This window comes from Ambystoma mexicanum, chromosome 3p (genome assembly GCF_040938575.1).
Source record: "Ambystoma mexicanum isolate Mex_15411 chromosome 3p, UKY_AmexF1_1, whole genome shotgun sequence".
Taxonomy (NCBI): domain Eukaryota; kingdom Metazoa; phylum Chordata; class Amphibia; order Caudata; family Ambystomatidae; genus Ambystoma; species Ambystoma mexicanum.
Window position 1 is genome coordinate 1,263,019,720 of NC_090925.1, and position 26,784 is coordinate 1,263,046,503.

The window sequence follows — 26,784 nt, forward strand, 5'->3', positions numbered from 1 at the left end:
TCTTCCAGATCTCATTGAACAATGCTAACACCTCCAACTTACATTCCACCGACAACTTCTCCAAAAATACATACATGACCCCATCCACCCCTGGACTTGACCACTTCCCCTTCCGAATCGCCCCATCCAACTCCGCCATAGAAAACAGAGCCTCATACTGCTCTTCCCAAGGCCCAACATTCACCAACAACTCCGCATCTCCTCCTCAACCAGTCCCATATTTAGTCTCACTGCCTCCGGGAAGTTCTCTGAACTGTGCACTCCCGCAAAATGCCCCCCCAACAAATTCGCCTTCTCCCCATCTTCACTGACCACCTCCACCCCTTTCAACAACACAGATATGCCACCCTGCGGCTTCATCAACCCTGACATCCGCTTGAACTGCTTCCAAACCTCACCCACGTCAGAATTACTCCCCAGAGACTCGCAATAGCCCCTCCAAAATCCGCGCTTTCTTTCCCTAATCACCCTCTGCACCACCGCCTTCGCCTTCTTATATGCCAACAAATCCTCCAACATTCCCGTTCTCACCGCCCTGGCCCTCGTCTTCTTACGCGCTGCCACAGCCCGTGAACATTCCACCGACCACCAAGGAACCTCAACCTTCCCCCCTTTCCCCTTCTCTACCTCCGGAACTGCCGCTACCGACGCCGCTCTCATTCCCTGCACCAAATGCTCATTCCATTCATCCCCCCCCATCCCTATCCCGAGAAACAATCAATTCCTGACACAATCTTTTATACAACTCCCAATCAGCCTTCCTAAAATTCAACCGACTCCCAAGCATCTGGGATCTGACCCCTACCTCACCCCTCACAGTCACTAAAATGCCAGAGTGATCACTCCCCATATCCCCATCCTCACGCACCATCCAGTCACATTCATCCGCAATCGCAGCAGACACCCAGGTCAGATCCAAACATGACAACTTCCCAGTCCTCACATCCAATCGTGTGCCCGAACCGTCATTCCCCAAAAACAGACTCAATTCATCCGCCATACCCTCCAACAGTTCCCCATTTGCATCCGTCCGATCACTGCCCCACAACGTATTGGCACTGTTGAAATCACCAAATAAAACACAAGATCCCACATGTCCCCTTATCACTTCAGACAGCACATCCACCTCCACCACCTCACACGGATTATAATAATTCAACACTAAGACTTCTGATCCCCCTACCCGAATCCCCGCCCCGATAACCTCCACTGCTCCATCTACCACAATCTCCCTTGCAACCAACCCCTTCCGAACTGCCAGAGCTACACACCCCCCCTCTCCCCTCCATCCTATCCTTACGAAACAACTCAAAACCTGGAATCACAAACCTCAGATCACCCCTTAACCACGTTTCCTGAATACAAACCACATCAACATTCAATTCCCCACACAACACCGCTTTCAACTCCTGCGCATTCCTCAACAAGCTCCTCGCATCCCACTACAAAATTCTCAGGCTGACACCCCACTCTGTTTCCGCACTTTAGTAACCTTCTTGAACACATCTTCTTCCGACACATCTACAACATTCAAAAACCTCCTCCCTGCTTCCACCACTCCTTTCGTAAGATTCGACACACTGACTGACAAATTCCCCTGAACCAGCCCCAGCACATTTATTATAAAACACATACTCAGTTTTCGGGACAACCACCATTTCTACGCCTTTCACCTCTCTCACCACTCCCTTCCTTCCCGCAGCCTCATCCACCACCGGCTCTCTCCTACACATCTCACTCACTACTCGAACCGGTTTCACCTTTGCCACAGCCTCTGCATAAGATAAACCTTCCGTTGCCCTCACCTGCACCACCTCTCTCGCCACCCTTTGACTCTCACACCCCCTAAACGCAGTAGAGTGCCCCCCCCACAATTCCCACACTTCTCCGGAGTTTCCACCTTACATTCTTTAATATCATGATCTCCACCACACCTCCCACAGTGCCTCTCATTCCTGCATACTCTTGCCACATGTCCAAACTGCTGACACTTATAACATCTCAAAGGCAAGGGTACAGAAGCTTTCACACGAAACCTCTGATATCCCAACTCCACCACCTCCGGACACTCCGCTCTCGCAAACCTCACTGCCACAGTTGTAGACACCACATCCCCATGTGTATCTCTCCTCCCCAGCCTCCACGACTCCACTACCCCCACCTCTGCCAGCTGCTCCTCCACCTCAGACATATTCACAGTCAACGGTACCCCATACAACACCCCCTTACACGACACACCACTCTGATCAAACACTCGCACTGTGCGCCTACCCAGACAACCCACCTCCAGTATCTTAGCCTTACTATCAGCACCCGTTCCCTCCACCAACAACCGACCCCCAGTCACCACTTGCACCCGAGTGACATTCCCCACAGCCTCTTTCATCCATCCAGCAATCACCATCGGATTCTCCCCTTGAAACGTTTTCCCACGGCTATCTGGCTTCAACACCACCTTCCACACACTGTCAAACTGCATCTGCTCCTCCCCAGTCACATCGCTCCCTGAGGCCCCTACAAATTACACTTTTCCTGGGTCCCTGACCCTGAGATGCCCCGATCCGTCCCCCCTCGATAATCCCTTTGTGGAGACCTGCTGCGATGATGCCCCTCACTTCCCCTCCTTTTCCCCCCCCTCCACAGATGTAGACTTCACAGTCAGCGTCGTCCCCCTTTTCTCCCCTTCCTCCACCCCTCCCTTCTTTTCAGCCTTTCCACCCCCCTTTCCCATTCTTACCGCCTCCTTCGAGCACACTCTCCCCCTGCACCCTCCTAGAGAGGCCGCTCTGTTTCCTCAATCCCAGCACCCTCCACCCAGACACTGCTCCGCCCTGCCTTGGTCCGCCCACTTCCAGAGTGCCAAAGCGTTTATCTCCTCACAAGCGGCTCCCACACGCCTTCCGACGTGCCTCTTTCCCGCCCCGGAACCTCTGTCGTCTCCCCCACGAACTCCAGACCCAACATTCTACCCCAGCATTTTCCCTGAAGTGACATCACGCCTACTCAAACTAGATATTTCATAAACTCTGGTCATTACAAGACGCTGCCAACTCTGTGACGGGAAGAAAATGTTGCAATCCAGATCCCAAGAGCGAGACCTAAATCGGAGTGACAAATTGCAAATCTCAAGCTGTTTGGAAACCCCTATATGGTAGTCCAGACCTTTAGACCTGAGCCCACTCGGTAGAAAGATTGCTATAAAAAATACTTAAGGCACACTAAAGCCCCTGAGTTTCATAATGACCAGTTTGGAGAATCCAGTCAATCAATAGCGACTCTCCTGTACAATCCAAGAGCCCAGAATTATAAGGAGGGAATATGGACAAACCTACCCTTCCCTAGGCTCGGTAGGCCACTGGACAGACATGGCCCTGCCTAGGCCTATTCATACCCAGTCTGAATCATGTAGCTCCTGTTACCCTGCTGCCAAAGGCAAGAATCGGCACTTACAGCACCACAAGATGTAGCTTTGTGGATCGAACCAAACCCCTGCTCACTTGGGAAGCAGCCCATATGGAATGCAGTTTTTAAAAAGAAAAGCTTGCACCTCGCCATTCGCATCTTTCTGCGAAACTAAACCTTGAACCTGCCCACAACCTTGCACAGTGTGATCATTGGTACATAGGGACACGGACATGCCGGAATGGAGTCTGTGATGGACTAAAAAGACCTTCTTTAATTTTGTATTTGTTTAATCAAAGGCCAGAGACTGCCTGCAGGAGTATGAATTTGTGGGTTCAAGGGTGGAAGAAGTAATTGGTCACAGGAATGCTTAACATATAAGGAAGGAGTTTGTGTTCATTTATGTTCTTGTAGGTGCAGGTAATTAGGCTCATTGTTTGTATGCGTGATGTTTTAAGGTGGTCAAATGGGCGACCAAATGCCATCTGGACTCCACTGGGGTTTCTTTGGAGGACATTGTTTTCTGGTATGTTTATCCAGCTGAAATCAAAAAAGACAACAGCCCCGAGAATGCATTGTTCTGTTACATGAACGCCCAGGACTGGAGAACAGGTGTTGGACTTGGAGTCACAATGGCAAATGATGCTGTTTCCTGGGAGGTATAACATATCTCTGTTTAAGTAGGGCAGAACAATATTGTTACCCATCATGTTTGTTGCCACCCTTTAAGCTTTAGGCTAAGGGGCCAGGAATAATGGGGGGGGGGATAGTTTATAGCTTAACTGAACAACTGCCTTTGTTTGGTGCTAATTGTGTCCAGGAGCAATGTCTTGTGTTTCTGATTTACCGTGAAAAATTGTATGTGCAAAGGTAGAAAATGAGCGTTAACAATGGCAACAGTTTTGACTTCAATGGATTGTCATCCTAGAGTAAGGTCCTTGCCTGGTTGTCGTGTACTCGCACAACCCGTTTTTGCCATCAGACAACCGCACCTCACCTTAGTTACTTGTTATTTCAGTATGCTGTCCTTCTACTTGCATCACATAAGAATAATTTGATGAATTGTATAGAGCTTCACGCGGATGGACCACTTCTAAGCTCTGAAATAATAATTGGTGGCATTACACCCTGATGGTACTTGATTCATCGCATGGTGCAGGATGGTGAGTGCAGTCGGTCCAACTAGGGTTTTAAACTTGTTACTTGGCATCACCCCATTCCTGACATCAGCATGTTGAACATGGCCCATCCGTCTGGCAGCCAACTGTTTGCCAGAGGCTATCATTATATGCTCCAGCAGTCGGACAATTTGTCTGAAGTTATTTACTGTGTATTGTACTATTATTCTAATTATTGTAATATAAATTGGCATCTGTACAGCGCCTTAGCATAAGACGCTATATAACAAATGAATACAAATACCAACACATGTCTAAGTAGTCCTGTCATTGTCTTGGTATTACAATCCCCTATTCCGGTACCCTCTCTATATGGCATATTTTGATTTATTTATTGTGAATTGGTTTTAGAAAATTAAACCTAACACAAATGCCTAACACAAATACCTATCATATATGGCAGCTTTTGCCATTAAATACTCATGCAGTTGTACCAGTAGGCAGGTATTGGCATAATTTGAATCTATGTACTCCCATCATATGACAACATGACTGCTTGACCTCCTAGCCTACCTATTGCTCCAGAGCGTGTGACATTTACATGTTTACAACATACCTGTGTGGCACTTCCATATTTTTGTGTGACATTTTGAGTGACACTTAAAGGAGCTTGCTCAGTAACACCTTGATGCCAAAAGCCAAACAGAATTTGGCAGAGTGCAGCTGGTTTGCTGGGTTTGTGGCAGTAGATGCGAGTAGAGGGAGCCCCAAGTTGCAGAAAGGAATTATGGAAGTTTATGGGTGTAGGTGCCCCTCTACCGGGAGCGAATATATCTGTTCAAACGAATGTATTACACTCGGGAGGGTCTGCAACTACATTTTAGTTCAATGCACCATTCAAAGAGGAAAATATCCTTTTGCATAGCAGTCTATTTGCACCCACAGTGGCAGTCAAACAGGAAATGCGAGGCAATTCACCTCTGAACAAAAGTAGCATCATGAACCCCAGACAGATGGCTCTGCCTTGTTGTGGCCTCAGTTAGCTAAGACTCTCTAAGGTACAGTGAGTAAGAGATCAACATCTGGATTACCTTTGATTTATGATGAATTCTAAGTTACAAAATGTACTAATATGGGTGAGCCTCTACTGAGAAGGAACATAGTTGAAATAACCGGTTATATGGAATGTATTAAACGTGAGGGTCTACAACCACACGTTATGAAAGGACATCATGGAGAAGGAAAGGTAACTGATTAACAGCAGATGTATTGAGCATTACATCCAGACATTATTGTACCCCTCTTCTGACACCTCACAGGGTGATACTTGAGTGTTAGACAAATCCTAGATGGTTGGCAATTGGCAGTGCTGAGGTTGGGTGAGGAGCATCTCGCCCTTATACATTGTGCCCCTCAATCAGCTGAAAAAAGATAAACTGCTCTATGGTGGCAGAAAGAAGTCATTATTTGGACCTCAGCAAATGAGGGCCACATGCGCAGCAAAAACACCAAGTAAGGGCCCAACCTCTGTTAGGTGACCAAGCCTGACTCTGATTAATCCTCCTTCGACCACTGGGCATCGCGCCTGCAGAAATTGTCTCCCAGTAGGACCCTGGCACCTGAATGAAATAGAAAAGCCCTCCCTTGTGCATGCTTCTGGGCCTGTAGGTAATTGTCAGCACTAGAAAGGATCAGTGGTGGAGAGTAACTGCCAACACTGCAAAGATGTGGCATATTGCCAGGTTTTTGACTTGTATATGTTGGATCATTCCATGTGCGCAATGGGCTTCTAGTGGCTCGCCATGGTTTTTATATGAGATGTTGAGTGACATTTGAAGGGGCTTGTGCTGAAGTAGCCTGATGGAAAAAGCTGAACCCAATGTCCTGTATAGCGGAGAACAGCTGGTTTTCTGGGTATAGGATCCGGGGAAGAAAGCGGGGCTATGGAAGGGCATCCTACATTAAAAATTGCTGGTAAGCAGCATTTAGCTTGAGTATGAGTTATTTCTGATGCTTGTGGATCTGCTTAGAATCACATGCTGTGCATATAGTGTGACCTCTAGTGGTAATCGCAGAGTATTGCATCTTTTTTTCGAAGATCAAAAGGGACGTCGACATGGGCATGACTGTAACACTATCTCTAACGTGATGTGTAGTGTACCCAAAATCCCTCACGTGTTGCGGTCCCACCAGATTGTTTTTTTCTGCCACCCTAGTTGGTCGTGTATGCGGAGCTCGTAAGAGTTTATATTGCCATATCTATTCCCATGGCCTACGGTCGTTTAGTCAACTTAGACCATCGTGTTGACGGCTGGATCATGGGTTTCCTGCCGCTTACTCCTACGTCCAACTGCTCGGTCGACGATCGCCTGGCCTTGGCCATTAGGCTTGGCCTTTACACTAGGGAGAGTGGGGCCCTGTTTCTTTTCTTCTCTCTGACAAAGCATTTCTTTCACCCCTCTCCCTTTTCCTTTTGGTCTGGCTGCCGCTAGCCTTTGCTATGGAGAGGACTCAGTTCTGCCCATCTTGGAACAGCAATTTTCCCTGTAAGACACCCATCGCCAATGCAACCGGTGTCTTCTTCGTGACCATGACGAGCGCTCGTGTAAGGCTTGTAAACTCTTTCGGCCTAAGACTCTGAAGTACAAGCGGACTAAGCGGTGGGTGGTCTGCGCTATGCAGGCAGAACACCTTTCCCCAGTCGGTGCTGTCGATTCAGACGAGGAATCCGTTGGCAGCCATGGCTCCGATTCAGAAGCCATTGACCTTTCTGCGGATCCTATGCGCTCCCATGTGCCCGTCTCCGATAGGCAGGCAGTCGGCACTGTTTTGGGTAAGTCGCATCCTGGCAACGAGGGCACCCACACACCACGTGTACCTAAGCGCACAACCCATAAGACCTCTTTGACGGGTTAGTCGAACAAAACCTCAACGCCCGTAGGCTAGCCTAATATTTCAGCTGTACCTTCCGAACTTCGCCATTCGGCACCCTCCACGCAACCGTGGCATGCAAATGGGTATAAACCTTCCTCTAGAACAGGCGGTTCCCTTAAAACTCTCACTACCGTTGACCTGCCGTCCAAAGGCGCTTGAACACTGAAGGACTCAGTGGTGACGCAGACAGCGGCAGCGTCTACAGGTGTGCCGAAACCCTCTATGCCGTCAGTAGTGCTTCTGAAGCTCAGCGAGAAGCTTTCGGTTACCGTTTCGGCAGCCGGAGACTCTAGGGAGACCCCCTCTTCCCGGGGCAACTATTCTGAGGCCCCAAAGCCTTACGTAAGGGTTCACCCCTTCTAAGCAGCCCTTTCCACCCCCTGACCCTTCAGCTTCCTCAGAATGGACCAGGGAGAGGTTTGAAGAGTGTATGGGTAAGACGGCTAAGTTCATCAACTTTTCAGACCAGTATGAGTGCCTTGAAGAGACATGGGGAATTGGACTCGTGCCCCGTCCCCTCTAAATCGTGGAAACTTCCCTCCCCGGTGCCCAGTTTCCCTCTTTGGAAAAACCACAGGAACACCACGTTAATATCTTTGGGGATGACCCAGAGGACCCGGTCCAGGATGTTTCTTACCGAGGTTTTGACCTTTATGACCAAGACCCAGTCTATCAAGACCCAGACTGGGATCAGGCGGATGACCAGGGCTTGTGCCACACACTGCCACATAACACTGACCCAGACGTCATCTGTCTGGATCCCCCCACTACACCTCTGCAGAGAGATTTGTCACCAGTTATGATCAAATGCTGTTCAACTCCCTCTTAAAAAAGAACATCCGACCATTTTAAGATTGCTACGCATGAAGCCGCCCCTGACTCGGACTTCGTGGAGGACCTCCTCAAGGAAAAAACTCTAGTTAGCCATGCCATTTCCTTATTTAATTCCATTAAAAGACGCCTGGCTCCTTCCTTACTGTCCCCTTCCCTTACACAGGCAGTTAATCCCTGTGTGGAAACACTTTTGCCCCCTATTATCCCCTCTACATTCGGGGCCACGCCACACCAGACTCCTTGGTCTTAACAACCACTCTCAAGTGGGCAGGGCTACCACTGTCCTCTGCAGAACCCCCTCCAGACAAGGATTGTAAAAAAAAAAAAAAACACCTCTGCAGCTTACTCCACAAGGATTGCTACCAACACCACGCTCCTTGTGAGCTACAGAGTGGGGCCTAGTACAGGATGGCCTTCAGGAGGTTCCAGCGCCTACCAGATCATGCCTGCTGGCGGTCGTGGCTGAAGGCAGAGAAGTTACCCAGAATATCCTGAAGAACTCTGGTTTCGGCCGAAACCACAGGGCACATCCTTGCCCAGGGAACCCTACTCAAGCGGCATGCCTGGTTGAAGAACTCCGGGCTCAAACCCGAAACACAAGCCTCCTTAATTAACAAGCCGGTGGATGAATCGGCCCTATTCGGGAAGGTGGTTGATGACACCCTGCAAAAAAGGAGCACGAGACATTAAAGTCACTTAGCCGGATTCCGGCTAAATGCTTTCACCAGCGCAGCGGCTCTAATGCCCACTGGTCCTTTTGTGGGCAATCCTTCTCCCGTTCGCCCCATGATCCATATGGCTCGGGGGGTGCCCCTTGGTCCTGTGGTCAGGTGCCCTCTGGCAATTTCCAGTATCAGCAAAGAGGCTTTCGTAGGGGCAAGGGCAGAGGTAGAAACTCTGCTCCCAGATACTCCCCATCCTCCACCTCCAGGTGACTGGCCGGTATGGGTCCCCTCCCACGCTTCCCCAGTCACGGTCGCCTGTCATCATTTACCCACGCCTGGGAAGGGATCACATCAGATCAGTCGGTACTAAAGACAGTTGCCAATGGGTACTGTATCGAGTTCCTCCGACCACCTTGCTACCACCCACCAAGAAGCAGATGCCTGTCGCCAGAACACCTGTGCAAGTTCAGTTCATGCTTGAAAAGGGCGCCATCGAAGTCCTCCCCTTTTCCCAGGTAAACAAGGGTATTGATTCAGTGTACTTCATTGTACCCAAAAAGGATCTCGCCGTGCGCCCTGTATGTCAAACCTCAAAAGTTCAGGATGACAACTCTTCAGGAGGTAATCCCACTGCTGCAGCAGGGGCATTACATGTCCACGTTGGAAATGAAAGATGCATACTTTCATATTTCAATGTTGCCAGCGCACAGAAAGTACCTGAGGTTCATGATGGAGGACACCCACCATCAGTTCAAGGTTCTCCCCTTTGGCATTGCCTCAGCCCCAAGGGTGTTCACAAAGGTACTCGTGATAGTGGCGGCTCACCTGAGCAGGCAGTCCATCCCAGTCTATCCCTACCTCGACAACTGGCTCACAACAAGGTATTTGTACGGAACATGCCAGACAAATACCCAGAAGCCGGTACATCTCCTCTTCAACCTAGGATTCTCTATCAAAGAAAAGAAATCCAGCCTGACTCCCAGCCAAGTCAAACAGTTTCTGGGGCTCTAATTCGGACAGAAGACGGGCTTGTCTTCCCCTCCAACGAGAGGGTCCAAAACATGCTGTTCCAGATCCCTCACTATGTAGCCAGTCACCAGGTGACTGTATGCAAGGCCAAGCGGCTGCTGGGGATGATGGCATCTTGCTGCGCCTTCCTAGTTCCTCACGCTCGTCGGTGCATGCGCCCCATGCAAGTGTGGCTCTCGAGCCAATGATGTCAGACCAGCGGGATGATCTAGTGGTTGTCTCGACAGCCCTCGTTCAGTCTCTGCAGTGGTGGTCAGGAAGAACCTTCTGCAGGGAAAAACCCTTCACCATGCCCGCATTAGAGGCCACTCACACCACAGACACATGTCTGTCACAGTGGGGGGCTCACATCCTTCAACAGACAGCGCATGGTATGTGGCCTCCAGCAGTAGCGTCCAAGCACATCAACCTGAGGCCGTGAAGGCTTTCTAGACACACCTCTGTGGGGAAAACAGTTCTAGTCCTCACGGACAGTACCATAGCCATGTACTACTTAAACAAGGCGGCACCCACTCTTTAGGGCTATCCAGATTGTCTCAGAACATTTGGAAGTGGGCACTCAAACACAATGTTCCTCCTCCTCACACACGTTCCATGCGGACTCATTCTAGCAGACGTACTCAGCAGAGATTTCCCTTTACCCGTAAAGCACGAGTGGTGAAGAGAACATTTTACTCAACGTCTTTACAGAATTGGGCTTTCCAGAGTTCGACTTGTTCGCCACTCTGGAAAACACAAATGCCCAGGCTACACCTCCAGATTCCCACAGAACCGCTCCGAGGGGAACGGTCTCTGGATAACCTGGTCCGGGAGATTTGCCTACACTTTTCCCACCATTCCCCTTCTTAACAGGATAGTGCACAAGATGCACCAGGAACCCCTCATTATGATCCTGGTGGCCCCTATGTGGGCCTGCCAGCTTTGGTTCTCCCATCTCTTGACGATGTCAGTCTCACCCCCCAGGAAACTGCCATGCCCTTACAACATGCTGCCCCAAGATCAGGGACTAACACTACATCCAGGCCCCCAAACGCTCAACTTAACAGCCTGGCTCCTGAAGTCAGTTGGGCACCTTCAACTCCCCCAGAGATACATGGACTTACTCAGGGAGGCACGGAAACCTACCACCAGACATTGCTACGCTAGTAAGTGGAAGCACTTTGTTGCCTGGTGTAATACCAAGGGAGTCCATCCAAGTGATTGTTCTGCTCTCCTAAAGATATTGTCCTTTACCTAACTCACCTGTTAGATTCAGGACTGTTTTTCAAATCTCTAACGGTCCACTTAGCCGCTCTTTCGTCGTACACCACGTCCCAGAACAAGGTTTTGTGTTGTGAGATGCCTCTGATTAAAGCCTTTATGGAGGGGGTAGAGACTTTATCCCTCTATCTCCAACCCAGCTTCCAGATGGGACCTGAACGTGGTCCTTACTAGACTAATGGGACCCCTCCTTAGAACCATTGCACAAGGCTAGACTTAAGACACTCGCCTACAAGACTGCCTTCGTAGTGGCCATCACCTCTATAAGGAGAGTTGGTAAATTGCAGGCCCTTTCAGTTCAAGACCCCTTCGCCGTGATTCACAAGGACAAGGTGGTTTTGCACACACACCCATGATTTGCGCCCAAATTTATTTCTAAGTTCCATGTAAACCAGTCCATAGAACTTCCCATCTTTTTCCAAAACCCCACTAACGTGGCAGAAAGGAGCCTCCACGCACTAGATGCGAGAAGAGCAGTAATAAAAGACCAAGCCACTAAGAAAAACAAACCAGTTCTTCCTATCAGTGGCAGCTGGTAGAGAAAGGGACCCTGTGTCTAAGTCAGCTATTTCCAAGTGGATCACACTGTGCTACACTCTTGCCAAAAGAGATTTACCCTTCAAGCCTGGAGCTCACTCGACTCGGGGCACAGGGGCTACCATAGCATTCATTGCAAATGTTCCTCTAGTTTCAATTCGCAAAGCAGCAACCTGGGGTTTTGTAGACACTTTTACACACCACTACTGTCTAGACACACACTCTAGGTCTGATTCTCAGGTGGGACAAGTGGCGCTAAGATATCTCTTTGCTACTGTTCCTTCACACATCCCACCACCACTTCAGGGTACTGCTTGATAGTCTATGCACAGCATGTGATTCTAAGCAGATCCACAAGCATCAGAGGACCTACATTAATCGCTGTAATTGTATTTCTGATGATTGTATCTGCTTAGATTCACATGCACCCACCTCTCCCCTGCCCCCCCTCCCCAACACACTCTTGGAATAGAAGGAACATAGACTTCTTACACCTTCTCGCTCATGCAAACTATAAGGCCCCTCTCGGCAAAAAAAAACAACCGGTGGGACCTCGATGCGCGAGGGATTTTGGGTACACTGCACGTCACAGATAGTGTTACAATCACACCCATGTCGACGTCCCTTTCGATGTTCGAAAAAAGATGCACTACATGATTACCAGTAGATGTTGAATTATATGCACAGCATGTGAATCTAAGCAGATACATTACTCATCGTAACTGCATTTCTGATCATTCTGTCATATCCAGGTATTCTATTGTCTCCGCTCTGGCATCTCTCCTATGTGGTGTGCTGGAATGCGATAGAGAGCAAAAAGTGTGCTATTGCCACACTAGATGTGACACTTGGCAGGACTGCTTATCTTGTTTTCCCCATAGCAATTTGTAGCAGCTTAGGCACTCTCATACATGCCAACATTTGGAAGAATTGGGGTTAGATTTATTTTAGGTGGGAGACAGTGAAAAATTGCAATCATTTGAATTGAAAAAGCGGGATTCTCCCTCTAAATCCAGACAGGTTTGCCTGTATGCATTCTTAGTAACCTTTCCCTTCTTGATCGAGTTCGGAACTCTCTTCCCCACGCCCTCCTCCAGTCCCAAGAGGTGCCCTTCATTTAGCTACATAAACACTGGATAGTGGAAATTAATTGTTGTATACGCTGTTTACTTATTAATTTGAAGCACAAGTAAATTAAACATTTACATTTCAATGATGTATTAATATTCGCATGGGGTAGCTTATTTTAGTGTTTGACCCTGTGTGCAATAATGGTCTAGAAACTGCGGAGTACTAGGACCAGGAAAATAAACGTGGAGGTAATGGTCACGAGCACAAACGATTGGCCGTGTTAAGTTTTTTTTTTCTCTTCCCGTTTGTTTCCAGTCCCCCGTAAAACCACCTTTTACGACCTAGCGTTACGTCCCAACCAACTGTGTTGCCGGAAGCTTTAAGCCTGTGTGAGATCCTAGAGCGGGCGCACTCCACTGGGACTTGTGAAGGATGAAAGGGCAAGGTTGTTGATTGTCCAATGAGAGAAAGGAATTTGCGCCTGCGCTTTTCAATTCACCAAAACATGGTTCGTGCTCCTGCGCACTTTCTGCTGTGGTTTGGGAGGGCAACAGAGTGCACCTGCGCAGTGTGTTCGGTCTGCTCTTGGGGCTCACGCTGCTCATGCGCAGACCGAATTCCATGCTCAGGTGCGTCTGGTTACACTGCTGCCATGTCGGGCACAGTGTTGTCTCCGCTGCTAGGCTCTTTCCCTTTGGTACTGCAGAAACTCATAGAGAACCCGCCGCCGGAGCTGCTGGATGGCGATGGTGAGTTCTAGCTTTGCTGATGACTTCAGTGCCTAAACAACACACCTGATAGTTACTGGCAGTCAATCTTAACCATGGATGTGTGACAGCACGCCCCCCCCTTTTCTGTTGATTTGGTATATAGCGGCGAGGTAAATATTTGGCCAACCGAACTTTGCTTTCCTGGAGTTGTAACCTGTACTTGAACATTAAATGCAAAGTACTCTGCCTGGAAAAACCTGTGAACTGGTAGACCGAGGTGCACGTGCGTAGAGTGCGCTTGTTTGTTATTCGGGTTGATGTGGAATATAAGGGGAGTCCACAGGAGTGCTCCTGGTAATTGTCTGTTACGGTTTCATACCGATCCTTTCTTGTACTGTAACTGCAAATAAAGATTATTTCTATGTGTATTTTTGCCTCTTGGTTCCTTATGGAGGTGCATCATCGGAAAGTTTTAGATGATATTTCAAAATTAACATGCTGGTGTTCGTGAGGGGGGGATGGGGCAGCTGAAACATAACCGACCCCGTCCCTAAATCGTTAAAGAGCGGATCCTATTTTCTGATGAATCTTGCTATCATTATGTATTGGCTATGTATAAGTGGGGGCGCGCAGTGGCGTCGCTAAGGGGGTGTGCTGGGGGGCGTGTCCCCCCTACGTAAGGCGAACAGTCACCGTGTTCTCTTTTCGTGGTGTTATTTGTGACACTGAGGCAAATGCTCTCATTTAGTCTCAATGCTAAGTGATCTCGGTATGAACATGAGCATGAGCTACTTCTCGGGTGTCCCTGCACGGCTTCTGCACAGCGACCTCCATAGTGTGCATAGCAGCTTGCAGCCCCTCCCATCATAATGTATTGCACGAAACTGCTCCTGATGGGCCATTAGTAACTGAACGGTTTCGTGCCTGCATTTTGATGGTGGTGCGGGGTGCAGTGGGGTGTGGGTAGTTGGTGTGCACAAAAGCCTTTCTGCAGGAGTGCTTGTGATGTTTCACATTACCTTTCATAGGCGGTTATGATGTATGTGTTATGATGTAAGTGTAAGTTAAAACAAGTTCATAAAAATGTATTACCAGATCCTAGTTAAACATTGAGCTGCACTATAAGCTCATTAAGTTCTAAGAATGTTATTCTAAGAATGTGGATGAGAGACAGTAGAGACTGCAGGGAGAGAGCCATGTTGGCACTCGGCTCTCATAGGCCGCTGTCGCTGTAATGAAATAAATTACTGTTTCTTCATCACTGCTGCCTGGAGCCCTTATTTCCTCAGCGGTCCGCCCCTTCTTTTGTCTTTCGCCCCCTCTTTGCCCCTCCTAAATTTGATTTATGGTGACGCCATTGGGTGGGGGTGGCGACAACATAGGTGGAGAATACAGTCCTACTAGGCTCTGTCATTCGGATCGTGCAAGTGCCATCACAAGAAGTGGGGGGTGGGTGCCAGTCACAGTAGAAAGCGTTCATGCTGAAGGCAAGTCCCCTCACTCTGAAGCGCCCAAGGGAATGGGACAGGCTTATTTCCATCCCAATACTGATAAGGTGGGAAGCGGAGATCACGCAGGTACTTTGGGGGGGGGGGGGCCCTGTGGGTGGGGCAGTGGAGGGGCGAGGGTCTCTTGGCTAGGCGAGTGCTACAGGGAGGCCAGGTGGACAAGTGCCAGGGGAAAGCAGGGGGTGCAGGGAATGAGGGTCCATATGCTAAGTGTGAGGACGGGGCTGGATCGGGCAAAGAGGGGGTGTAGGCCTCATCTGGCTAGTAAATAAGGACTTCTAAGTACAACAAGGTGTCCCTTTTTATACAATTTGGCTTTTGTGGAGTGCCGTGTGGTGAAAGGGATGTTGGCAAGCCTAAGTGAGTGGACAGTACCCTTCCTGCTTTTACTCTCTTGGGTGCTGTCGTCCTGCCGAGGGAGTACATTTAAGTGTGGTTGACTCTTACTAGTGCCAACTCTGCTTTTTAAAGTTTAGAGGATGTTTATACATTTGGAGTTATGTAGGTGGAGCTACATGAATACCCAAGTACTCTTCCCAAAAGTCGTCTGGGGGACAAGAGCCCGAGTGTGAGGTGCTGCTGACTCGGCAGTTGTTTGTTTCACTGTACTTTAATACATGGCCCTATTCCGATTCAGAGTTCTTTCAGTCCCGGTTTCTTTTTTGTTACTTTGTGGGACTTCTAGACCTGGTGGTCCGCGTTTTCAACCTAGGACAGGGCGATTATGTGAAGTGGAACGAGGGAACTGGAGGTTCTGGAATGCAGGGACTTCACTGAGGAGAGAGGATGGTTGAGAGTGGTGGCTGAGCGCAATATGGGATTCATAGACGGCATTATCCATTATGTATAATAAGACAGACATTCTCGCCTTCTCTGGCACCTCATTACATATGTAGTGATGAGCATGACGGGGGATAAGAGCTACGGCTGCCGTTGCCTGCCACAGATTGTCGCAGTAAGCTGTTTGTGATGTCACCGGTGCTTTGAAATCAGAAAGGGAAAAGAGAAATGGCACAGCAGTGCAAATTGTCAAAACGACAGTACTTTTTTGGGAAAATGTTACTGCATCGGCCCAGAAAGCTTCTGAGAGCATCACGAGCTAAGTGAACACTGCCACGCTACAGGAATGGTTGCTAGGCAACAATAAAAACAGCAAGCACGGGGAGATGCTCTGAACATGTGAATGTCAAGAGATATCTACAGAAATGGGCAGAACTTTAAAGTTAAACTGAAAATTTTGTTACAAGAAGGGGGTGGGTGAGACTGCCCCATACAATTGGTCGACCTGCTTAGTGTAATGCGGTAGACCTGCATAGTGTATTTCCCCCTATGGCGTTTCTTCCAGAACCAGGTGAAACAGCCAAAATTTTATTTTGCATATTTAAAGCGCTCGCACAGCCCGAGAGGCATCGAGGCGCTGTTACAGGAATTTCTTAGTTGTGTATTTATAATGCACTTACTACCGAGAGGTTTCTAAGCGCGGACGCTGGGATTAGGGGTGTCACGGTATTAGTTTTATGACGGTATGATAACCTTCTTGCCAAATGTCGGTATGTCATGGTTATCGCGGTATAGCAGGTGATGTTAACTAATCTTAACAAATATTTTCTAAAAGGTCATAAATTGTCAGATTTATCATCACAAACAAAATCAGGCACCCAGGGCTAGAATTGGGCTTTTCAACATACTTTCCACTGAAATGCCACCCCTTGCTTCCACCAAACACACGTGTGGAGAGGAGGGGGGGGGGCCTGCTGCGACTGGCAAAGAAAACTGAATAGCTTTTCTTAAGTGGTCATTTAGGCTTTTAGCTCCCCCACTGGCTACTGGTGAAGATGAACATGTTGCCATCTTGATAACCTGCATGCCACAGATCAATGGAGGCTGATGGTAGTATGTATATATATATATATATATATATATATATATATATATATATATATATATATATATATATATATATATACACATACACACTCACTACGTTACAGCCTTTCGTTTACTTGCGGGCCAAAAGGTGTTCAGTAATCACGGACATGTTACCCTTTGGTATGGCAGCAGGGAATACCCACAGAGATGAGTAAATTTTACAGTGTAACTTATTATATGTAAATTCAATGATAGAACCAGGGAAATCCCCCATCCCATAGTAAACCCTTTTCCTTCTTAGCACTGTATTCATTCTTCCTATTGCTAACATATTGATTTTATGTCAGGCACGTGTGATTTATGGAATGGCATTAAAAACTGCTCCAACTGTAACTACTTGGCAGATGCCACATCCAACAGTGCAAGACCAAGACTGTGCAGCACTTGCTTACTGCAGCCTTTGCAAATCAGATTGAAAAGCACACTTAACGGTGTAAACGGTATACCGGTATAAACAATGTGACGTTTATTATTACTCAATTAAGTGGTTCACGGTATCTTTAACGGTATACCGTTATACCGTTACATCCCTAGCGGGGATTGAACCTGTGTTGCTTCGTGTCGTCTTGTTTCCAAGGTGAGCGCGTTGGCGATGAGCTATCTTACTTTGTTGGGTTGAAACATGTGTTGGCTGTTTCATTAAGTGATTTGTTATCACTTTTATAATTTTGTATACAATTACATGAATTGTACCCAATTGGAATTTTCCTTTCAATGAGTTAATGATACTTGCTCAATTGATCCATGTTACAGAAGTGGAGTGTGCATCCACTCTCCCTACCCAGACACGCCTCTTCTAATTATTTATACTAATTACATCTACCGAGCGTAGTTGACTCTCAATGCTTATACTCAGGTTTTCCAGTGTAGCATGTCAATGTCTATGTGGCACAAATTAGTTTGGTGAGAAAGAAGTCGTGCTTTTTTTTTCTTTTCTTTTCAGTGCCTGGGACCTCAGGGCAAGAGAACTTTGAGGGCTTACAGAACTCTTGGAGGAAGAAGCACATAAGTCAAGTCAAATCTAAGAGGGGCAGGGAGGTTGTTCCCGAGGGAGGGACCTGTCCCCAATCTCTGCTTTTGAGAAGCGTTTGACCGAGAGTTGGAATTAGAGGAGCGTAGGGCTCTAGCAGTGGCGTGTTTAGGGAGGGAAAGTTAGAGATAACGTGGTCCCAGGCCCCAGAAAGCCCTCTGGATGATGCTGAGGGTCTGGAATGTGATCATTGCAGCCACCGGGAGTCAGTGGAGAGATTTTAGGGTTGGAGAGATGGTCCCTGTGCTTGAGGCCAAGGATAGTCTTGCAGCCCTCTTCTGGATTAGCCGGAGGGGCGAAGAGAGGAAAGAGGGAGATTGAGGAATAGGCTGTTGCAGTAATCCAGCCTGGAGAGGACCAGAGTGCTAGTGACATTGAGCTTCTGGTGGAAGGTGAGAAAAGGAAGAATGCCTCTGGAGGTCGAGCTGGAAGTGGGACCTTGGTAAGGTCCATGATGTGAGGGGTGAAGGAGAGTGCAGAGTTGAACATGACCCCCAATGGTTTTGGCCTCACAAAATGGTGGGGGTAGAGGGCCCAAAGAGGGTGGCCAGAGGGTAGGAGCAAAAGAGGGCACATGTGCCCTGATGAGGATCTCTGTCTTACTGGCATTGAGACGGAGATCATGCGCTGCACACTATGCCTGAATGGCGGACAGACAGTCGGGGATGAGAGAGGAGGAAGTAGAGGGAAGTTTGAAGGAAAGCTGTGTGTTATTGACATAACACTGGAAATGAGAGAAGGAGATCAGGTGAGCAAGAGGGGCAAGATAGATATTGAAGAGCCATGGCGATGCCACAGGTAGATGATGGTGGTGGAGAAAGGGCCCAGTTGCAGTTGGGAAGGGCGGTTAGTGAGGAAGGAAGTCAGCTAATCCAGTGCCTAGTCAGTGATGCGAAGGGTGTCACAAAGATGTTTTATGAGGATGGAGTGGAGCGATCAAAGAGAATGAGAACAGCAGGAGAGTTGGAGTCGAGATTTGCTAGCATGGTTTCAGTGGTGTTCAGGAGAGCAGTTTCCATGCCTCTGGATACCCGTAATCCAGATTGATGGTCATGACAGCAACCAGCAAGATCAGTGTGGAGGGTCAGTTGGGGGGAGGACCAACTTTTCCAAGAGTTTACCCAGGAAGCGGGTAGTAGAGATAGAGTGCTAGTTAGTCGGACAGGAGGGGTCAGCAGATGGCTTTTTTAAGAGCGGGTGGTTACAGAAGTCGTCAAGAGCCGGGCGAGAGAGGAGATGTCCTTAAAGGAATGGTTTGGTCAAAATTTTTTATTGTCCCTATGGGTCGGCCATGTGTTTTTAAGCCTAAGTCGCTCGATTTTAGAAAAATGTCCTATGGCCCTTACCCGAGTTTTCGTCCATTAAACACACGCGAAAACAGGCACCAGGACTCTGCCATTTTGTGATAATCCTATCACTTGCCGCATCGCCCTGGCTGACCTGCTTTTGCGGCACTAAATCATATCCCCCCCCCACCCCTGAGTCTGACATTATCAAAACATTCTTATTCCCCGCCTATCTCCGTGACGTTACTGTGCTGCGTAAGCAAACGCGCCCAGTCGTCTTCTACGCGACTTCGCACAGAACCCGGAAACCAACACAGATCAACTCACAACACAGCGCGCCACAATTCGGAATATGAAACTGTACTTTAAAATCAAACATCAATACGGTACATTTGGCAAAGTACATTTATTTGACATTAAATGTTTAGAGAATATTCAGCAATTGGCATATTAAATCTGAATGGAATTTTTATTCTTTTCTCTCGATCCGTAAAAGTTTATCGTGAGTCACGCGCTGTTCCTTTATGGTACACAGGGTGTTGGTTTTCGTTAAAAGAAGCACTTTGGACGCACGGTGAACTGCAAGGCTGTTCCATCAACTAGACACTATGCCACCGTAAAGGTCGATATGTTGCTTCTAGCAGCCGCTAGTACCGCGTAAGGGCATATGGCTCCTTGGCGATCGTCCCATAAAATGGTCAATGTAGTGCAGTTGTTTTCAAGAGGCTGCAGCTGGCGGTTGAAGAAGCCGTCTGCCGGGGTCTGGAATAGGTGGTAGTGGCAATATGGTAGGATGTACCTGTTTAGAAAACATAAAAATTGAAGTCTCACCAGCCGATCTTTATTACTATTATTCATTTTATTTATTACGGGCGAGCTGAAACTATTTGCTTGCGAGGATAGTGCAATGGAGTATGTACGGTTCTAAAAGCAATGCGAAAACTAACGAAATAAATCGAGGGAAACACACAAACTGTTTTTTTTTTACCGTTGAACCACTGAGAAACAACTTTTTGTTTACATGCATATCAAATATGCACATGCATGCCCATGTGCCCGGTAGAAATACGATCCCACAAATGTTGTACTTGCTCTTCATTCATTCATTCATTCCGGTATAAAAGCGTCTAAAGAGTTACTTACATTATATTTGCCATTTCCATTGTATCTCTGCGTAATGCAGTCCGTAAATCCCACTGTGTTGGTGCCAACGATTTTTCATATACTGAAGTAACATGAAACTCGGTCTAGTTTCAGAATTTTCAGCCTTATCGTCTTACGTTATTGCCCACCTACTGCAAATGAAGTCCTTTCGGCATGGTCCCTGTCTCTCAAGGTCAAAAAACAATAGAACCTTATACTGCCAGTGCGATTCGCGGGCCTCTTCAGCCCGCGAGCATAAAATCAAAGCCGCTGACCTTCACTCTGCATGAGCGTATATTCTTACTTTGCAACGCCGCATTTACATGAGATTGCGAAACTTAGTTACAGCAACAAAAATGTATACATACACATAAGGTCAGCGATATGAGGTGAATGGAGAGAGAAGTCAAAGATGACACCCATGTTGTTCGCCACCCTGGATGGTTAATGGAGGGTTTAGGGTTAGCATACTTTGTATGCACACTGTACAATAACATTATTTTCAAAAAGACAATCAGATTACAATGATTTATTTAAACCGGGACTTCTCAACGAGCTCCGCTTTGTGTGGACATGGCACAGTGGCAATGTTTGGTGGCAATGCATCAGTGCTCTGCACAGAAACGCTCAAAATTCCATATCTGTGCTTCTCTAGTACACTAACAATAAGGCCTTTAACAAAGTCGAACTCCATTTCCTCATATACTGGTTTTACCCCCCCATTTCTTAGTTCTTTTTCCAAAGGTCGTAGTGTAGCGAGGCATCCCTACATTTCCCGTAGTCCTAGACTGTTCACGGCCCACATTCTCGTTATGGGCCAAGACCGCAAGTAGAGTCCTATGCCCTGTAAACTGAAATGCAATCACTTTGGCCTGTACTTTAGGCACATATTGTGGAACACCTCCAAACCTCCTGTGTGACAGAATTCTGTCAGTCCCCTCAAATCTCTTGATATAGTTTTATCAAAAACAATCTTCTCAATGGCTTTGTGTGTAGGTGAAGATGCAATCAACCACTTCTTCTTCCATGCCTCCTCTGTGGACAAAGGGCCATGTTCACATTGGTGGAAATGTTGGTTTTCTGTCCAGGGGTGAACGTTGGTACAGTGCTGCATCAGTGAGCGCCATTTTTCAAGTAGGATTTCCACTGACCCTTCACAAGTTTTGCAGCTCCACCAAAGATGGTTGCTGATAGACTGGGACCACTGTGAAATACTTTCAAAAACTTTTTTTTTCCCCATGCAGCCAAGATTTTCTTATTGATTGATTTAACAAGATGCCATACGTCAAATTGATGTTTAATATGTGGGAACTGCTCTCTCATTGTCTTGGCAATTGAAACGTGTCTGTCCGTGGCTATGAGGTCGATGTGCATTCCCCTTGATTGTAGATATTGCAATGATTTTATAAATCCTAGTTTCTCCATGGCCACTGAGGATTTACATTGGGACACCTGCACGACCACCGAACACACAATTTTCTTACTATCCATGTCCTGAAAGTGGTAGGTGCAGTACTTGGCAGAAAATCCAGGGCTGTCGCACTGTCCATCGCCGCTAGCCTGAATCGTTTCCCTTCGAATGTACTTGCTAGAGACAATTGTTCAATTTTCCAAGCATCACTAATGGCCGGAAACAGATAATCATGTTGGTATTTGTAGTACTGTGTGTTTTAGAAATGAAATGGAGTCCCATAAACTGAAAGAAAGACTCTAACTTTCTAAAACTGGACCCACTAAAAAGTAAGGCAGCTGCACACAGTAGATTGCCTGCTGGCAGTTTCCCCAGCATCGGTTGTGCAGACCATGAGAACGTATGATTTAATCTACAGGCGGCATGTATTTTGACGTTACTGCCTTGTTTTTGACGAGCCACATGAATCAATGGCTCCCCACATACTTCCCCTCCACTGAATGCCCACATTTCAGCATACTTATAATATCCATCAAACAACTGTCGAATACTACGTATTTGCCCTCTCATTACTGTCATCCGGCGTGAAAGTTGTTTCGGACTGTGCCGTTGAGGCGACATCAAGAAATTCGAAAGAAATATCGCTGATATCAAGTTCTGATGCGTCGTTGGGTGCTGCTGCTGGTTCATTCTCTGTCATTTCAACATCTGTTACTTCAGCATTGATGGGAGAACACAACATTGTCGACAGCTTTTTTGGTGGCATTTTTTTGGCGGGTGTAGATTGTGTGAATTGATCTGCAACTACTTCAGAGCTATCTTCAATACATTCAGTATCATCTTCTTTTGGTTGTGCAATCGAACTGTAGCAATGGTCCAATACAACTTTACCGGATTCTCCGGACACATTCAATTCATGTTCTGGCTAATGGACGTGAGCATCCAGAGTCTCAACACGCCGCGTCTGGCAAGCAACATCTCTCATTTGCTTCACTGTCTGTGTATGTATAGTTCGTACACCCACGGGTAACTAGAGGACAGATTGGAAAAGGGATGTTCATTTTAAACGCAATATAAAGTATAGTACAATTGACAGGAAAAAAACATAATATAGTTCCCAACACAAAACAATTCCTAAAATTATGAACTGTTTGTAAGTAACCTTATTTTTGTTTCTTTTCTTTTCAACTTTCTTGACTCGAACTTCAACATCTGCACGCTGTTGCTCCGATTTGTTTCTGCATGCCTTCCCTTCCTCTTGCGCTGCAAAGACTATATTTTCTGGATCCGCATAGACCGCACGGAATGACGCTTCATCGACTCCCTGAAACATAGAAATTTAATTACTATGTATCACAATATTGAAAACATAAAACACGTGTGGACGAACACACGGGTACATCTCAATAGCTAAACACGAATTAAACATTCTGTAGAACTATCAAACCACAAGTATTCTAGCTCTGATGTTCTAGTTCGATGGAACTGTCAGTATCCATTCCTCTGGCTCCGCATGGACTGCCATGAATGGTTGTATTGGAGAGGAGGCTTCAGCAACTACCTGAAACACAGTATTTGCATTAGTATGGTTTTCAATATTGTAAACATAACACACACTTGGGGTCGACGGCACAGGTACATATAAAGAGATAACCACAAAGGATGCATTGTCTAAAATAATCAAGGAATATCTAAATATGATCAGATTTCATTGACTTATTTCTCCAATTTATTTACATCTGCATCATCTAAATTGGATGTTATTGTAGTGGAAGCTCCGTCTTCTCCCTGAAACACAGTACTTGCGTTAATAGGGAAGAAAGTATAGCAAATGGAATCACGTTATATGATGACGCTCGATGGATCTGTCAGTATCCATACCTCGTGCTGCCGAAGAATATGTAGGGATGTTGTAAATGTATTGCGCACTTCCGAAAGCTGTTGCGCAGATTCGTATATGCAAGGTCCCGCTTCCACTTCCCCTGGAATTATTTGAATGTCAGGCTCCGCATCAAGTGCAGGGGTTGACGCTCCATCAACTGCCTGAAAGATAGTACTTGCATTACTAAGGATTACAATATTGAAAACATAAGACACACTTGGGGTCGACCGCACAGGTACATATCAATGGCTAACCACGAATGAAACATTGTGTCGAACAATCAAATGACAGCTCTGAAGATCTAGTTCGATGGAGCTGTCAGTATCCATACCTCGTGCTGCTGAAGAACATCTAGGGATGTTGTCAATGTGGTGGACGCTTCAGCATCTCCCTGAAAGACAGTACGTGCGTTACTATGGATAACACTAATCATAACTGAAAACAAACACCAGTGGACGATATCTAAGGTGTATATTAATTGGAAAGCACTAACCAAACATTCGGTAAAATAATTACACGATACAATAAAAGTATTACTTGACATGCATAAAACAAGTCTGTAGCGGAATAGCCAAGTACGATTACCTGATACGCGCTAGAAGTGGTTGATAACTGCGAGCACGTCACGGATGTAGAATGTTCTTGCTTCAGATTCAAGGGATAGTCAAGCAGTTGTAAAGGTAAATTATTGATTGATATTGAAATGCCAATATTACAAATTGTCATTTAAGGAGACAGAATATTTGAGAGTAATGCTATTGAAAATGCGCAATATAGCATAGTTCCCTGTGCCCATATATAGATTTCGTTTGTGGGTTATGAAATCGAAAAAGAATATATTGATAAATGTCATTATTCGAAAAGCTATACACTCATATCAATGTCGAAAGTATTACAAGGGACACAACACCTAAAATATCAATGAATCCATTTGGCTACCTACACACTACCGCAAGGCCTAAAGCTGAATCCGGACACTTGACTCACCAGTGTTGGAATGTGGACCAATAGAGTGGGAATAGCGTTCTCAAGCACCGTGTCGTTCGCCGTTTATTCTTCTTTGTTACCCAAGATGTTGTGTACATGTTCGAGGAAAAGTGCCGGCTGCAGATGCGGTATCGATCACCCCTCTTGTCCTCTAAGACTTGTTGGACTCTACTTACCAGCTCATCCTCTGGATATCCGCAATGTCTGAGCCATTCTCTTATTCGATCAACAGTTTTCGGGAATACATGCATTGTAGTGCCTTCAGATTTAGTATGGGTCTTTGAAGGGCGACCGCTAATCGAACAGGCAGGCATTGTTGAAAATTCTGAAAAGTAAATATCGACATTATTATACAATCTTGATGAATAAAAATGTGATACAAAAGTAAATGAACCATACAATGTTCAATGCAAGGTTTGTTTTCGTCGCAGGAACTATACCTGTTCATCATGTGCGGCTTAGCATTTGCATAAATTACAGACATTTATAAATGATGCGACTAAACTCTGTACATGTGACTCGTCCCTTGGATGTTCTGTCTTGCAGATAAGGAAAAATGCTTACAATATAGACTGGACCCCCGAAGGATGCAATTCGATGACAATTGACACAGATGAAAATAAATGGATCTATTTATAGGATTACAATGGAAACTCAAGTCAATATCAATGAGACCAATGAACATAGCACTATTGAGTACTCTACTCGCAAATAAATAGAAATTTAAAAATCAGCGAAATATGATTAGGATACATGGCCTTACCTTGGCCAACAAACAGTTGGATTCAGCAAGCAGAGCAGTATGTTGCAGGAGAACAGGTAGATGGCCACAGGTAGCACACTGACGAGTTTGCTTGAAGCGTTCACTGAAGTTCATGGATAGCGTGAGCAGATTAGCATAGATCTCAGTGGTTCTCAGGTAGCACGTTCAGGAGTTGACTTGCAAAGCACAAAGATGTTCTCATGAGACATATCAAGTGGTTTATAAAGTATTACAAACAGGGATGTGTTTGTGAATGAATGATGTGTGTATGTCGTGGTATGTGGTTTGCCGGGGCCGGCCAGCGTGAGGGGGGTCCTGGCCGGACACACGGAGTCTGAGGAGGCCATGTGAGCGATGGGCCCTTGGCGTGGGATACCTTTTGAAGTGTACATGCTGTTAGGCACCTTGGCCGTTCGTGCCCCTGACAGCCCCCCCATGGCAGCGCGCATCCACTGGCGCGAACCGCCTTTGATAGAGGGGGGTGGGATGGATGGACCTGGGGCGTGCAGATAAGGCACAGGAAGACTGCTCAATGGAGACGCACTTATGTGGATTGCAGGGGGGCGGCCTGCTTCAATGGGGAGCCCTGCCTGGAGACACGGAGTCTGAGGAGGCCATGTGAGCGATGGCTCCTTGGCGTGGGATACCTTTTGAAGTGTACATGCTGTTTGGCACCTTGGCCGTTCGCGCCCCTGACAGCCCCCCATGGCAACGTGCATACACTGGCGCAAACTGCCTTTGATCGAGGGGGGTGGGATGGATGGGCCTGGGGCATGCAGACAAGGCACAGGAAGACTGCTGAATGGAGACACACTTGATTCATTTAAAAAATCGAAACAAACTTTGTTGAAATATATGTGGTGTTTTATTTTGTTTCTTTTTTTGATGGCACAAAAATACAAAACTTTACACATTGTACAGGTCAGGTTGCAGCACAGCGAGGGAAAATCCCCTGTGCTGACCGCTGTCACTGGGGAAAGTTTCTCTTATGGCACGAACGGCACAGGCGGGTATTACTCTTCGAATGCGGTGTCCAAGCCTCCCTTGAAGCCACCATGTAAAGGAACGATAGGCCATTAGCCTGTACCACCTGTGAAAAATAATGATACAAACTGTTTTTAAATGACCAAGTTAAGTTGATTAAACGTTATTTGTCAATGACAATTCTTGTAACTAATGGCATTCTAGTTGGACAAATGCTATCTAGACACTGCACACTATTGAACGACTTTCATGCGTTAAAATGACATGTAGATGTAATTTTGGATATAGGAGACGACCATTA

General features: G+C 46.7%; 1 protein-coding gene across 2 annotated transcripts in view; it reads left to right on the top strand.

Moving 5' to 3' along the window:
- TEF (TEF transcription factor, PAR bZIP family member) overlaps positions 1-26,784 on the top strand; it is a 264,441-nt gene that overhangs the window by 37,987 nt on the left and 199,670 nt on the right. The window contains exon 1 of one of the 2 annotated variants that reach the window (XM_069652755.1): positions 13,424-13,599. The exons of the other annotated variant lie outside the window; for it this stretch is intronic. Within the exon in view, the coding sequence (XP_069508856.1) occupies positions 13,503-13,599 (97 nt within the window). The 5' untranslated portion in view covers positions 13,424-13,502. Of the gene's footprint in view, positions 1-13,423; positions 13,600-26,784 lie in introns of those variants that run through there. 2 annotated transcript variants of the gene reach the window in all.